This window comes from Peromyscus leucopus, chromosome 18 (assembly GCF_004664715.2).
Source record: "Peromyscus leucopus breed LL Stock chromosome 18, UCI_PerLeu_2.1, whole genome shotgun sequence".
Taxonomy (NCBI): Eukaryota; Metazoa; Chordata; class Mammalia; order Rodentia; family Cricetidae; genus Peromyscus; species Peromyscus leucopus.
This window is the reverse complement of record NC_051078.1, coordinates 7,219,987-7,233,816: the sequence shown is the minus strand read 5'-3', so window position 1 is coordinate 7,233,816 and position 13,830 is coordinate 7,219,987. Positions and strand designations below refer to the sequence as shown.

The 13,830-nt window shown below is 38.5% G+C and overlaps 1 protein-coding gene and 1 long non-coding RNA gene across 6 annotated transcripts in view; both read right to left on the bottom strand.

The window, feature by feature from the left end:
• The window catches only part of Usp15 (ubiquitin specific peptidase 15), a 99,642-nt gene that overhangs the window by 74,075 nt on the left and 11,737 nt on the right, over positions 1-13,830 (bottom strand). For all 5 annotated transcript variants that reach the window (XR_003734525.2, XM_028869579.2, XM_028869580.2 and 2 more), the window contains exon 2: positions 7,279-7,406. Coding sequence is in view for 4 of the 5 variants with exons in the window: in XM_028869579.2 (XP_028725412.1) it covers positions 7,279-7,406 (128 nt within the window). In the remaining variant the exon portion in view is untranslated. The remainder of the gene's footprint in view (positions 1-7,278; positions 7,407-13,830) is intronic.
• LOC114693285 lies at positions 1,171-3,679 on the bottom strand. Its single transcript, XR_003734526.1, has 2 exons — positions 2,195-3,679; positions 1,171-1,777 (listed from the first exon to the last, which is right to left on the bottom strand). It is a non-coding gene; the product is annotated as an uncharacterized LOC114693285 (long non-coding RNA).

Genomic DNA, 13,830 nt, shown 5'->3' with positions numbered 1-13,830 from the left:
TTTGTTTTTGATTTATCACTTCTGTATCTAACAATATATAATTGCTGAACAATAAACTGTAAATTATAAATTATACAAACTGGTAATTTTTAAAACAGATGGGTAAATTTATTAGGCTAGTATACTTGTAGAGATTCCAACAGTTGTCAGTCATGGGCTAACAGCAAAAACCACATCCTTTTTTTTTGGGGGGGGGGTGAGATAGGGTTTCTCTGTGTAGCCTTGGCTGTCCTGGAACTGTGTAGACCAGGCTGGCCTTGAACTCACAGAGATCCACCTGCCTCTGCCTCCTGAGTGCTGGGACTAAAGGTACATGACCACTACCACCCAGTTTAACTAAAACCACATCCTTTTATAGGACAGAACACCCTGTAATCACAAATTTTAAGTCTGAATTGTGCATATTTATGCAGACAGTCCTGCTTGTCCCCTGAATGATTAGCTAGAATGTAGGTTTATTTCTACTTGCCTTTTGATCTTTATAGTCCTATCTCACATTTGTCAAGCATGGCCTAAATGACATTCATGAGCTCACTCAGGCCTTTCAAAAAATGGCTGAAGAGCAAAAACAGCTGACCAGTCCGAAGAGCACCTCTGGTCTGAATGCACAATTAATTTTGTTCTCAAGGATAGGTAGTAGTAGAAGCAGAAGATTCACTACTAGATTCCTCATCATTGTGTACAAGGTCATTTCCTAGTGTACAATCTTTTTGTACAATATAAAATGTGACAAACACAGTACCTATCTGTTCCAGCCGCTAGGACTGTTTAAGACTATCCTGTTCCTCCTTTCAGGTTTCTCGATCTTCCACCCTCAGCTTTTTCTCTACAGCTCCTGGTTCTCTTTTGCTGCAGGGACTTCCAGAGTCCTGCGGTAGTGCTGGTGCAAAGGAGAATGTGTCCCACGCCACGAAATATGTGGGCAAAGAGGGGTAAGTTCTGTCCTATTTACCAACTGTGAAATTACCACTCCTAGCAAAAGGATACTACATCTATCACCCTAAAGTTCCCTCGCGGCTCTCTGTAATTTCTTCTCTCTGCTTGTCTGGATTCTACTATTATGGTAATCATTACCTATGTTTTACAACTAATTTATATTTCCTAGAATTAATTTTCTATAATTGTACATAAAATAATATGCCCGCCTTTTGTTTGGCTTTATTTATACTATTTTGAGATCTACAGATACTTTATCTATCAGCAATTTATTCATTTTTAAGTGCTAAGTAGGCTTCATTATATGAATACACTGTCATTTGCTTATCCATTCAGAGATGTTCACAGGCATTTGGGTTGCAGATAAGTTTTTCTATTAAAAACAATATATGAATATTACCATGGAACTTTTCTTATGGGTAAATGCTTTCATTTTTCTTAGGTAAATACCCAGCATAGTATGACTGTGTACTATGGCTAATAGATGTCCAATTTAAATCTATTTGCTCTTCATCCTTGACAGCGAGTGTCAGGAGTGATTCTTTTATATCTTAATTAAATTATACATGCATAACGGCACCATATTATGGTTCTGTATGTCAAACTCAGGACTGCATGTTCTACCACTGTGGATCCCTGGTCACCTGTCACTGTGACTTTAATTTTCATTTTTTAAAGACTTCTAATTACGTGTATATGTGTGTCTGTGCCACGAGGCATCCAATGCCCATAAAGTAGAAGTTGCAGGCAGTTGTGAGTTGACCTTGTTGGTGCTGGGAACTGAACCTAGATCCTTTATAAGAGAAGCACACCCTTTCGACTGCTGAGCTATCTCTCCAGCCTCTAATTGTGGTGGTATTCTAATTGTACTGAAATGTGATTTTGATTGTATGTTAATAAATAAAGTTGCCAGGGGGTCAGAGCTATTAGAGCCATAGACAGAGTGTGGCGGTGGTGGCACACGCCTTTAATCCCATAGATCTCTGTGTGTTCAGGGATACAGCCAGCATTGGAGACATATGCCTTTAAGACCTAGGGGGCTGTACATTCAGACAGTGACGAGGCAGTCACGTGTTTGGGTTTACAACCAATGAGAAGGCAGAATGACTGGAAAATCGACTTACACACACAGGAAATAGCTCTCTTTCGGGAAGCTGGGACAGGAGGAGGAAGGGTGAGATTTTAGCTCTGAGCTCTGACCTCTTGGCTTTCTCTTTTACATTGTTTCTTATTTAATAAGACGGTTGGTTACATCAACATCTAATCTCTTCATTTCTTTCATACTTATAAAGCTGAACATTTATATCTATTCTTTTGGAAAACTATGAGTATGCACAAACTGTAGGGGCATATTCATGTGTGTGTCATTACATGGTTACATGTGCATGTATGTAGAAGGGGGGTTTGACTGGGCGCTTTTACTCGGGAGCTGACCACCTGATTTTAAGACAGGGTGCCTCACTGCTCCTGAGACTTACCATGTAGACTAGGCTGGCTGGCATAGGAATTACAAGAGGATATCACAAGTCTGGCTGTTTATATGAGGATGAACCTCAAGTCTTGATCCCGTGCAGTAACAACTTCACTGTACTTCCCCAACCCCTCTATTGGTAAAGTAAAGATTTATTCAGTTTTTTTGCCTACTTTTTCACTGGGCTTAATGTTTTCTTAAAAGTAGGTTTTATTCTTCTGTGGTAAAAGAATATACTTTTTATGATTTGAGACAAGTTTTATGATTCAGAATATGGTCCATTTAGGTAAATGCTATCCATACACACCCATCAGACTGGCTACAAATTCTGAGAGTTTAATTTTTTGTGGGTGTGTCTTTTCTGTCTTTCACATGTAAATTATCAATTGCAAGGACTCTTTTTTTTTTTTTTTTTAAACTTTTTAACCTTATGCAGGATCCATCAATCTCTTCCTCTAATTCCCAACTTACACACCACAGGTCGGAGGCATACTCTACTCCTGTTCCTTCCTTCTGCAGAGAACATCATGGTCTGAGCCTTCCCTCATGTACAGCCACTGCCTCTTTCATTTTTAATTCCCTGTCTAACTAAGCTGGCCCCAGTGGCATCCCGAGTGAGACACAGCAGAAAGCAGCCCTTCACACCGGCACATGGGAACGGGCTCACTCCGTTCCTCTACTGTGGGGAACAAGCATTCTGTCCTGAAATACCTCCTAATACTGCAGGGCTGCGGCAACTATTGCAAGCTCCTTACTGCCTTTCCTTGTTCTTCACTTCCAGGCATCCAAACACACCAGTTCAGACATATAACCCAGTCACTTGGCTGTTACCAACAAGCCAGGATGCTGGGAGGTGCCTCACTCCTCACTAGCCTTCCTGGCAGAGAAGCCTGAGGTTTTTACTTCTCTTAATCTCACAAAGTATTTTGAGTACAGCAGTCAACCACGTATTTTCCTGTTAAAAAGCTCTGAGATATCAGAACTATCGAGGTCCATGTGAGGTAAAACACCAGCAAGTTGGCTATGTGTGGCACTTAGAGGCTAACTGCTATGGATGATTGATTGATAAAGTGCTGATTGGCCAGTAGCCAGGCAGGAAGTAAGGGCAGGCCAAGGAGAGAGGAGAATTCTGGGAAGTGGAAGGTTGAGGCACAGAGACACTGCCAGCCACCGGGATGAGAAGCATGATGTTAAGATACCGATAAGCCACGAGCCAAGTGGCAAGGTATAGATTTATAGAAATGGGTTAATTTAAAATATAAGAACTAGATAGCAAGAAGCCTGCCACAGCCATACAGTTTATAAATAATATAAGTCTCTGTGTGTTTGCTTGGGTCCCTGCGGCTGCGGGACTTGAGGGTGAGAGAGATTTGTCCTGAACATGGGCCTAGAAGGACCAGGAAAACTTCAGCTACAAATGGTGCCCAATGGCTCTTGAGTTTCCACCTGAAACCTGAAAATACTTAATAACCAATTCTAAAAGGAGGTGGAAACATGTCTCATGTGGGTGGCCAGATGCCGCAACATGTCAGCTTCAGCTACTCTATGATGGGTTGGCATGTGGGCTTGACCTATTCCCGCTGAGTTACACAGAGGTTTCTGTAAGCAGCGCAACATGGTGCATGGTGGATTTAGCCTTTGTTAGTTAAAAAAAACCAAAAAAACAAAAAAACAAAAAACCTGCTTTGATAGAAGCACAGACCCAGTGCTTCTGAGAGTTGATGGCTCCCAGAGCTGGCAGTAAACGTACCACCGTCATGTTGGGAAGCTGAGGTGGGCACAGAACGCTGCAGTTTAAAGCAACAGATTCACAATACAACAGATTCAGATGCAATGGTTTACAATGTATGTAAAAATGTATGTAGACTTGGAGGAGAGAGAGAAAAGAAATATATACAATTATATAAAGAAATAGTTTTTAAAAATAAAGTCTTTAAAGAGACAGTAAAAGTAATATTTTAAAAAGCTACATAAAGATGGAAATTATACAGAAAATCTGGATTGTGTTGTCTTTGATATTTTAACTGCAGAAAGACATTTGATTGTAAAAACTGTTGGGTTAAGCCAATATGTGTATTTTAAAGATACCTTGACTTGAAAATTTGGATCTAAAGATATGTTACTTTGGAAAGGAGGCTCTGCTTTTGATTCCACAGAAAGCAAGAGGCTATGAATTTGTTCCAGATTAAGATATATCAGGTTGGACCAGCCAAGACCCCCTGAAAGGTCTCTGATGACACCGTTGCCCAGATGATCCAACATCCAGAACGGTTTCAAGACAATTGGCTCAGACAATACAGCCTCACGGACTACTCCATAATCCTAAAATTTTCTTTGTGTCCCCATAAGATACAGTGCCCTCATCCAGCAGGAAGTAGTATGAGAAGCTATGGCCAAATTCCCAAATATTCCAAGCTGGCTTTGGAGATGGAATTGGCTCACTCCTTCTCCAAACCCAAGCATATTGCCCCCCTCCCCCGAAAAAAAAAAAGGTTGACAGATTTCTTTTTCTGTCTCATATCAGAAGAGCCTTCTGGTGTGGGACAGAACAAAACCAATATTTTAATTTAAAGCAGGTTGATTATAAATGCGATCTCTTTCTAAAGAAGAAAATGGAATATAGATATGACAGGATAAATAGGCTAAATAGTAACAGCTTATTTAAAAATGTTTTACATTGCTATGGATTTTAGTTTATTGATACAAGTTTAACTTAATTTTGTTATACTATATATATTTCTACTCTCGTTTGAGGTACTATATGTAACTCATTCAGACTGTCATGGATAATTAAGAAATACAGATTAATAATTAGTCTTCTATGATAATCAAACTTATAGTCATGTTAAGTTTTCTAGGTATACATAGATACAATTCTATTAGGTAGGTAATCTTCAAACACTTCAAAGACCTACAGAATATGGCATTTAAAATGTTATAAAAATTTAGACTTTCTGGACAGTGAGATATGTCTGCTCCTGGCAGCACCAATTTACTTCAGAGAGGAGGATGGGCATCGAAGATACTCTATATGGAGTTTATCTTCTTCTTGGCAAAAATAGCCATTTGGGCAAGAAACTGTTCTTGCCTGGACTGCTTGATCGACTGGACTTGCAGGACCCATAGGAAGGTGACCACTGAACTTTGCTTGACGAAATGGTCCTTCAGGTTCCTGCTTCGCAGAGGAAACTGCCAGACATTCTACAGGATACAGAGAGAAATGACTGAGAGATTCTAGGCCTGTGGGCTGAAGACAGATGCCCCAACTTTACAGAGGAACTTTGGATGACTGTCCAGGCAGGCAGCTGTCTCTGTTGTTTCCAGAGTTTTGGAAGTTGCTTACAATGCTCTCCCTGTTTTCTTATGTAATATTATATCCTTCTGAGGTCTTTGATGTAGCTGAAGACTAGGATAGTTATAATTTCCTTAGTTATGATAAAAGATAAGTTAGATATGAAACCTTAGACTCACATATATAGGATGGAATATTTTCTTTAATTTTGCCAAATATAAATAGATTAGACATTGTAACTATAATTCTTGCTTGATAATTGTTTTGTTATATGTAATTTTACTATGTTAAAGTTAAAACCTTCCTTTTGGAAAAAAAGAAAGGGGCAAGTGCTGGGATGATTAATTGATAAATAAAGTGCTGATTGGCCAGTAGCCAGGAAGGAAGTATAGGCCGGACAAGGAGAGAAGAGAATTCTGGGAAGTGGAAGGCTGAGGCACAGAGATGCTGCCAGCTGCCACCACAATGAGAAGTATGATGTAAGATACCAGTAAGCCAGGAGCCACGTGGCAAGGTATAGATTTATAGAAATGGGTTAATTTAAGATATAAGAACTAGATAGCAAGAAGCCTGCCACGGCCATACAGTTTATAAATAATATAAGCGTCTGTGTGTTTATTTGAGTCTGAGTGGCTGCCAGCCTGGGCGGGACTGGAGATAACTCGAGCTATAGCTAACCACACTGAAATGTGGGAAGTTAAATATACATTCCTTATTGTCTTTCACTTAAATGGAGATATTTTATGGTTATATAATTGTTCCAAACAATAAGTTGAAATATATTATTGTGGTGGTGGTTGTGTGCACACACAGTGTGGGTGCATGTCCCAGTGTGGATCACAAATGGAGGTTAGACTGACAGTACAATCAATCATCTCTTTCTACTTTATGTAGGTTCCTGGAATCAAACTACAAATGATGTACTGAGTCCTTTTCGTACTCGTCGGGTTTTAGTTATTTCAGGTCTATGGATGTAGTCCCTGATTCCAGTTTGACCATAAGTGGGAGTGCTGGTACTTAAGATTTATTTTCTTTAAATAAAGTAAGAGGCAGAGAAGCACAGGCAAGTAGTGAGGGTTGTAGGACAGTACAAAAGTCAAGAATGTGAGCGTATATTGGCGATAACTAACTTTGAAAATAAGTCACGTGTCCATTAGGAAAACAATGTGTGCTATAGCATTTCCCCCAAACAGTAAAATAGTGCTTTATAATTTACTTTCTTCCTTTTTTTTTTTTTTAACTTTCTTCATTCTAACCTTTAAATCCTTAATCAAGATCACAGCATAAATACAAAAGAGAAATGTGACATATATGTAACTAATTACAGAATGATCTGCAAAGTAGTATCTTTTTCTTTTCCTTTTCTGAAAGTCTCCCTAGGTATCTAGGGCTGACTTAAAAGTAGTGATTCTCTTGACTCGGCCTCTTGTCCATGGTACAGACGTGCACTACTTAGGACACCACGCTTGCAATGAATTTCTAACTATCCATTTATTACATTAACATTCCCCATGTTACACCCATGGACAGTCACTCATTAAATTTAACACATTTACAACCTGACTGAAGAAAATAATACCTTTGAGAAGTCCAGAGTTATCGATGGGTCCGGGATAGACATTTTGATCTCCCATCTGGTATTTATCCCAACTGTCAAAGCCAACATATTTTTTCCACTGTTTGAACCAGCGACTATCTACTAGATACCTAGAAAGGAAGAGAAACCAGTTAGTTAAAACACCTGGAAATACAAGACTAACAACAGACCAATCTCCTTTTTTTACTTCACTTTGTATTAGAGAACATGTCCCCTTCAAAAAAAACCATTAAGAACAAGAATAGTTTGAAATTACAGCCACACTGTCACTAGTACTTGGAAGAAATGACTTCATTTGTACAAAAGATTTTCATTGTTAAATAAGTAGTACTGACATACAAATGGAAAAACAATCCCCGTAGCACTTGACAAAAGCATTCAAATGATAAAAATTCAAGAAAACCCTTGTCACTTGAGCAAAAAACAAACAAACAAACAAAAAAAACCCAAAAAACCCAACAACATAAAAATCAATAAAAAATTTAAGGTACAATGTGATAAGACAAAAGTATAAAAATGGCTCTACTAGAAAGCTACAGACACAATGTACACTTTAGTGGTTTTTGAAAGAAAGGAAAACTTATCATTAAGGGTTCTAAAAGTTGATTGTACTAGTTACAATCAAACTTAAAAACAGTAGTTTATCACCCCCTGTTTCAGCACTACATTCGGGACTGACTTCACAACAGTCTTACACAGTCTCTGGACATCATTCTAGCATGTAACCAGCTTCACCTGCAAGAAAACCAACAGCAGAGGCTGAGGAGACGCTTACAGCTCTGTGTGTAACGCACATTTTCAGGGATCACCATTCTAACATTTTTGGGCTTACCACATAAAGCACTAGAGAAATAAAAAAAAACCCACAGTTATGTCTGAAAATAGCTAAAGCAAAGGCACCAACCTAACAAAACCTTCTAATTCTTAAAGAATATTCATGAGCAATTTCCTTCCCTAAAAGTGGATATAAAGAAGTCTGCAATGCCCCAACCCCACTGCCAGTTATGCAACGCAAAGCTCACACTGAGAACTTTCTGAGGTAGTAATTCTTAAGTAAACCCACTTTCCAAAATGTTACTTAATTTAAGATCATATAGCATAATACATTTTCATCCTATTTTTCCATTCAAAATATGGTCCTTCCATATCCTCCCCAGCTAAATTTGTTTTTAAAAGCCAATAAATATATACAAACGAAAAAAAAAAAAATCACTCAAATTTTGGACTTTTCCTCCATTGCAATTTAAGATACTAAAACATGCGACTTGCTTTCTCTGCAGATAAATGTCACACCAAGAGACATTTTCCCTATTTCATTCATTTATGTATTTATCATTGTCCCAATTCTATAGAGTTTTAATTACCTTAATCGTGATACTGTTTAGAACATTTCCTTCAGCTTATTGCTCTAACTGCCTCAGCTACATGTGGCCATTTGTGTTTTCAAAAGAATTTTAAATAAACTTATCAGATTACACACACAAATGAAGATTATGATTGGAATTGCACTGAACTTAACAGAACAATTGGGGGAACTGTGGATTTAGTCTTCTGATCCACAGGGATGGAATTTTTCTCAATTACTCAGGTACTATTTAATGTGTTTTAATAAATGTTAACAAAGTATTTTCACTATTAAATAAGTAGTTACTATTTGAGGTCAAGTACTGACATAAAAAATAGGAACATAATTCCTGTAGCACTTTACATAATACATTTAAATGATAACAATTCATGAAAATCCTTGTCAATCGAGCAAAAACTGAAAACCCCATAGAGACTTTCAGTTTCTCTACCCAGGCATGGTGGCTCCTGTTTGTACTCCCAGCATCCAGGAGACGCAGGCAGGACTGAGTCTGAGGTCAGCCTGGATTTGAGACATACCACGCTACCTCCAAACCAAACATGATCAGTTTCCAAGCAATTATAGTTACTGCATAGAAATGAACAGTTTTATTATTTTTAATTGATACACAGAACCCCTGTCTGTGTTTACGGGGTACCATGTGATGTGCCATACATGTACACAGTGCAATGTTTAAATCAGCAAAAACATGCTTCCCTCAGTATTTATCATCTCTTTACAGTAAAAAGATTCAAAGTGTTCTTGTAGCTTTTTGAAATATACACTACATAATCACTATCTACAGCACCATAGTGCAACACCAGAACTTAGTCCAACAACTTAGTGCCCACTGATCAAACTCTCCCTAGCCTCTATACACATCTCCCAACTGCTCAAACTCTTCTACTCCGCATTTGAGTAATTCACGTTTTGAACCTGCCATATTTTACTAATGTCATGTCTACTACTGCAGGATTTTTATCCTTTTGTAAAAGGGAAAACAGCATCCCACTCTGTACCTGCATTACATTTTCTTTATCCAATCATTGGTTGATGATGGGATACTGAGGCTGTTTACAAGAAATGATTTTTAAAAAAAAGCAAAAAAACTCCTATCTACTGGCTGAGTCCTTAATAGTTTTATTTTGTTGGAAATGTCCTTGAACTTTTCCTTTTCTCTCAAATCTACAGCCCAGTCTGACCTGGATCTCACGGATCCTCCAGCACCAGACTCAGGAGTGCCGGGGTTACTGGCGTACGCTGCCCCATACTGGGCTCCTCTTGATTTTTTCAGCATAAAAAAGTTACAAAGTTGCTGTAGATCATTTTCTAATTCAGTTTTCACTTCTCTTATCCAATCACTGACTAGGACTGGCTAGGGTAGAAGATGAAAGAGACTTCTTTCTTTTTGGAGACAAGGTCTCATTGTGCAATCCTGGTATACTTGCAACTAGGTATGAAGACAAGGCTGGCATCGAACTTCCAGAGACCTGCCTGCCTCTGCCTCCCTGTGCCACCACATCTGGCCAGAAAGAAACACTCTTGTTTTTAATACAACCATCTAAATTTCTACCATTTGATAAAATAATTCACTATAGTTTTTGATAAATGTTAGAGAAACTACCTTCTATTTAACATGTTTTTTTTTAAATCATGATTAAATATTGAATGTGCCGAGTTTTTCTTTTATTAAACAAAATAGGGTAACTTTTCCATTATTTTTCAAAGGTTCGTTTTGTGAGGGTGGGGATGGTCTGTTCCTGGACATTTGGTAGTAGTACTTACATCCAAGTTTCTTTGAGAGTCAACATTTGTTTTGATCCTCAGTTAATTTTCTTAAATAATTTTGGCTTTTACCTTTATCATGGAGACACAGATAACCCAACTAATTGTCTTAAATATCTAATAGAATTAAAAGCAGAAATGTGAACTTGAAATGCCATTAATACTATAATTTAAAATGTCCTACCTTAAAATGTAGAATTTATGGAACAGTATCAACTGTCTATATAATGATACTGTAAGAAACTTTGCCTTTGATATTCAACTGCTAGCTTCTCTTGAAAAAGTTTCTGCTCCTGTTATAGGCTCCTGTGTTTTATTTACAGAATTGTATAGAGATGTCTTGGGAACTTGAACATGCTGGGATGCAATTGTAATGTTAGGTGAATCCTAATGACAAGAACACCATCTCCTGCCTATTGGGATGGTGTTATTCAAAGAGTTGGAGAGGATGTGGAGAAAAAGCAACTCTTGAGCTTTTGGGAGGAATGCAAAATGGTGCATTGTTGTGGGAAACAGTACGGAAGTTCTTCAAAATAATAGAAAAAGAGTAACTACATGTGGTCCGGCAACCCACTCCCTGAGACACATATCAAGATGCTGAAGACACATATGCACTTCCATGTTCACTGCAGCATCACTTTAAGACACAGAAACAACCTAAATGTCCACAGACAGAGGAGCGGGTACAGAAGACAGAAGGAAATCCTGCTATATGTACTAACACAGAAGAACCAGGAGGGCTTGTGCTAAATGAAACAAAGCAGTTTCTACTTACATGAGGTATGTAAAACATTCACAGTAACGGGGAGTAGACAGCAGATGTCGGGGACACGAGAGGAGAAATAACTTGCTGCTCGGTGCCTGTAGAGTCTCAGTTATATATGAGGACTGTTCAGATGAGCTGTACAGTTAACAACACTGTACTGTGGGGCAGATTTCTTGTCAAGAGTTCTTATCACAGCCATGAGATCGTGAAGTGGGTAGACATACACTACCACGCCTGACAACCTGAGTTCCATCCCTGGTACACATAGTACAAGAAGAGAACTAATCCTCTATTTTGTACTGACTTCCACTTGAGTGCTGTGGGATGCCCACATACCACTCCAAGTCAATAATGAATGTAATAAATGCTTCTTAAAAAGTTCTTACTACCATATAAAAGTAATAGATGAGGGTCTAATCTGAATACAATGCAAACTGCATTGTACACTTAAGCAGTGTTTTATATATAAAACAGCAGACCTGGAAAATGAATGCCTCTTAAGTCTGGTGTTCTAAAAGTAAGAGATGTGAAAACAAAGAAAACTACTTGCCTGTACTTAGCCTACAGAAATGTACAAGCACACACAGCTCACACATCTACCTTAATTTACTATGTGTTATAAACCATACACTTCTCACCTGCTATTAAAATCTCCTGGTACATGCTGGAAAATCCACCCAGCACCAATTTATAGTAACCCACACGCTCTAATACTTCTCAATTCCACCTATAAGCAATTCTCATCTTTCACAATAAAGTTTCATATTTATTTTGGCATTTATATATTTCTTAACCACTTACATTAAAACTGTGCTATCCCTTTTACAAGGCTTTTTTTAAAGTATCACTGACAGAGTTCTGAGTCTTGTACCCTAATTTCAATTCTGTATGTCTCATAATTTTAAAATCTTTATTACTGAGTGTGTATGGGTATTTTGCCTTCATTTACATCTGTGTAACACATGCATGCAGTACCTAAGGAAAATGCCAGATCCACTGGAACTGGAGTTACAGACGTGTGTGAGCTGCTGCTACACGGTTCCTGGGAATCGAACCTGAGTCCTCTGGAAGAGCAGCTAGTGCTCTTAGCTGCTGCATCATTTCTCCAGCCCCATCCCTTGTCATTTTTAACTGTGATCGTTTGCATAGCAAGGTGGTTCATAGAAACACAAGCTGTGTTACAGCAGAGCCGGTATAAAAATTATAGATGGATGGGAGAATATAAGTGAGGGGCTGGGAATACAGCTAAGAGTTACAGCCCCTGCCTGATACACCCCTGGGTTCACCTGTGTGTGTGTGTGTGTGTGTGTGTGTGTGTGTGTGTGTGTGTGTGTGTGTGTGCGCGCGCGCAAGGGAACAATTTTCAGGAGTTGATTCTCCCCCTTTCCTGTGGGATCCCAGGATGGAACTCAGGACATCAAGCTTGGGTAGCAAGTGCTTTTATATGAGAAGCCATCTTGCGGGCCCCAGAACCTTCTGTTTAACAAAAGACTCCCCTAAATAAATGGATCAGATACAGACCGGGGAAGATATTTATTTTGCATTTAAGTGAAAAAAAGGAAAAGAAAAATAGGTAAGAACAGGAAATTGGAATGCGTTTCTACACTCGATAAGATAGATACTCAACATGGTAAAGGGGGTGTAGTAGAATATTATTGTAAGGTGTGTTACTTCTGTTTATGTTGCATTTGTTGAACTCTGTGAAGCCGTGTTACTGTGCCTGTCTAAAACACCCGATGGTCTAATAAAGATTGGAACGGCCAATAGCAAGGCAGGAGAAAGGAAAGGTGGGGCTGGCAGGCAGACAGAATCTATAGAGGGAGAAATCTAAGAAGGAGCAAGGAGCCAGAGGAGGAGGAGAACATCAGGGACCAGCCACCCAGCCACACAACCAGCAAGCCACGGACTAAGAGTAAGATTTACAGAAGTAAGAGAATGGGAAACGCCCAGAGGCAAAGGTAGATGGGATAAGTTAAGTAAAGCTGGCTAGAAATAAGTCAAACTAAGGCCAGGCATTTATAATTAAGTATAAGCCTCGGTGTGTGATTTATTTGGGAGCTGGGTGGTAAGCCCCCAAAAGAGTAAGGGGGGGATGCAAATTAACACCACAAAGAAACATTTTTATTTCAATGAAACTGAACAAACAAGCAAATATACACAGATGTCAGTGTTAAACACGAAGACCATGTACAGTACACTAAGAATGTTTATGCTGCTAGCAGGGAGCTTGCAGGAATAAGAAAGAACCCTAGCTTCAGAAAATAATTGGACAATATATATTAAAGATGAAGATGTATCCCATAATCATCGACAGGGAGACTTAATTTCTACTCTACAAAGACTCTTGCTCATATTTACAAGAATAAACTGGAAAAATATTAATGGCAATATAACATGATGAAAATTCTGATAGGCACCATTCATATGGAAATATTACATAAAATGTAAACAAAAACAAACAAGTGTACATGTAATATGAATAAATCTCTTATATTTTTGGTTGTGAGCCTAGCCTTTAACAGCTGAGCCATCTCTCCAGCCCAAATAAATCTCAAAATTACAATGATGTATGAAAAAGGCCACAAAAGGATACTTTCCATATAACACATATTAAGGTAATGTATATATGCACATACAG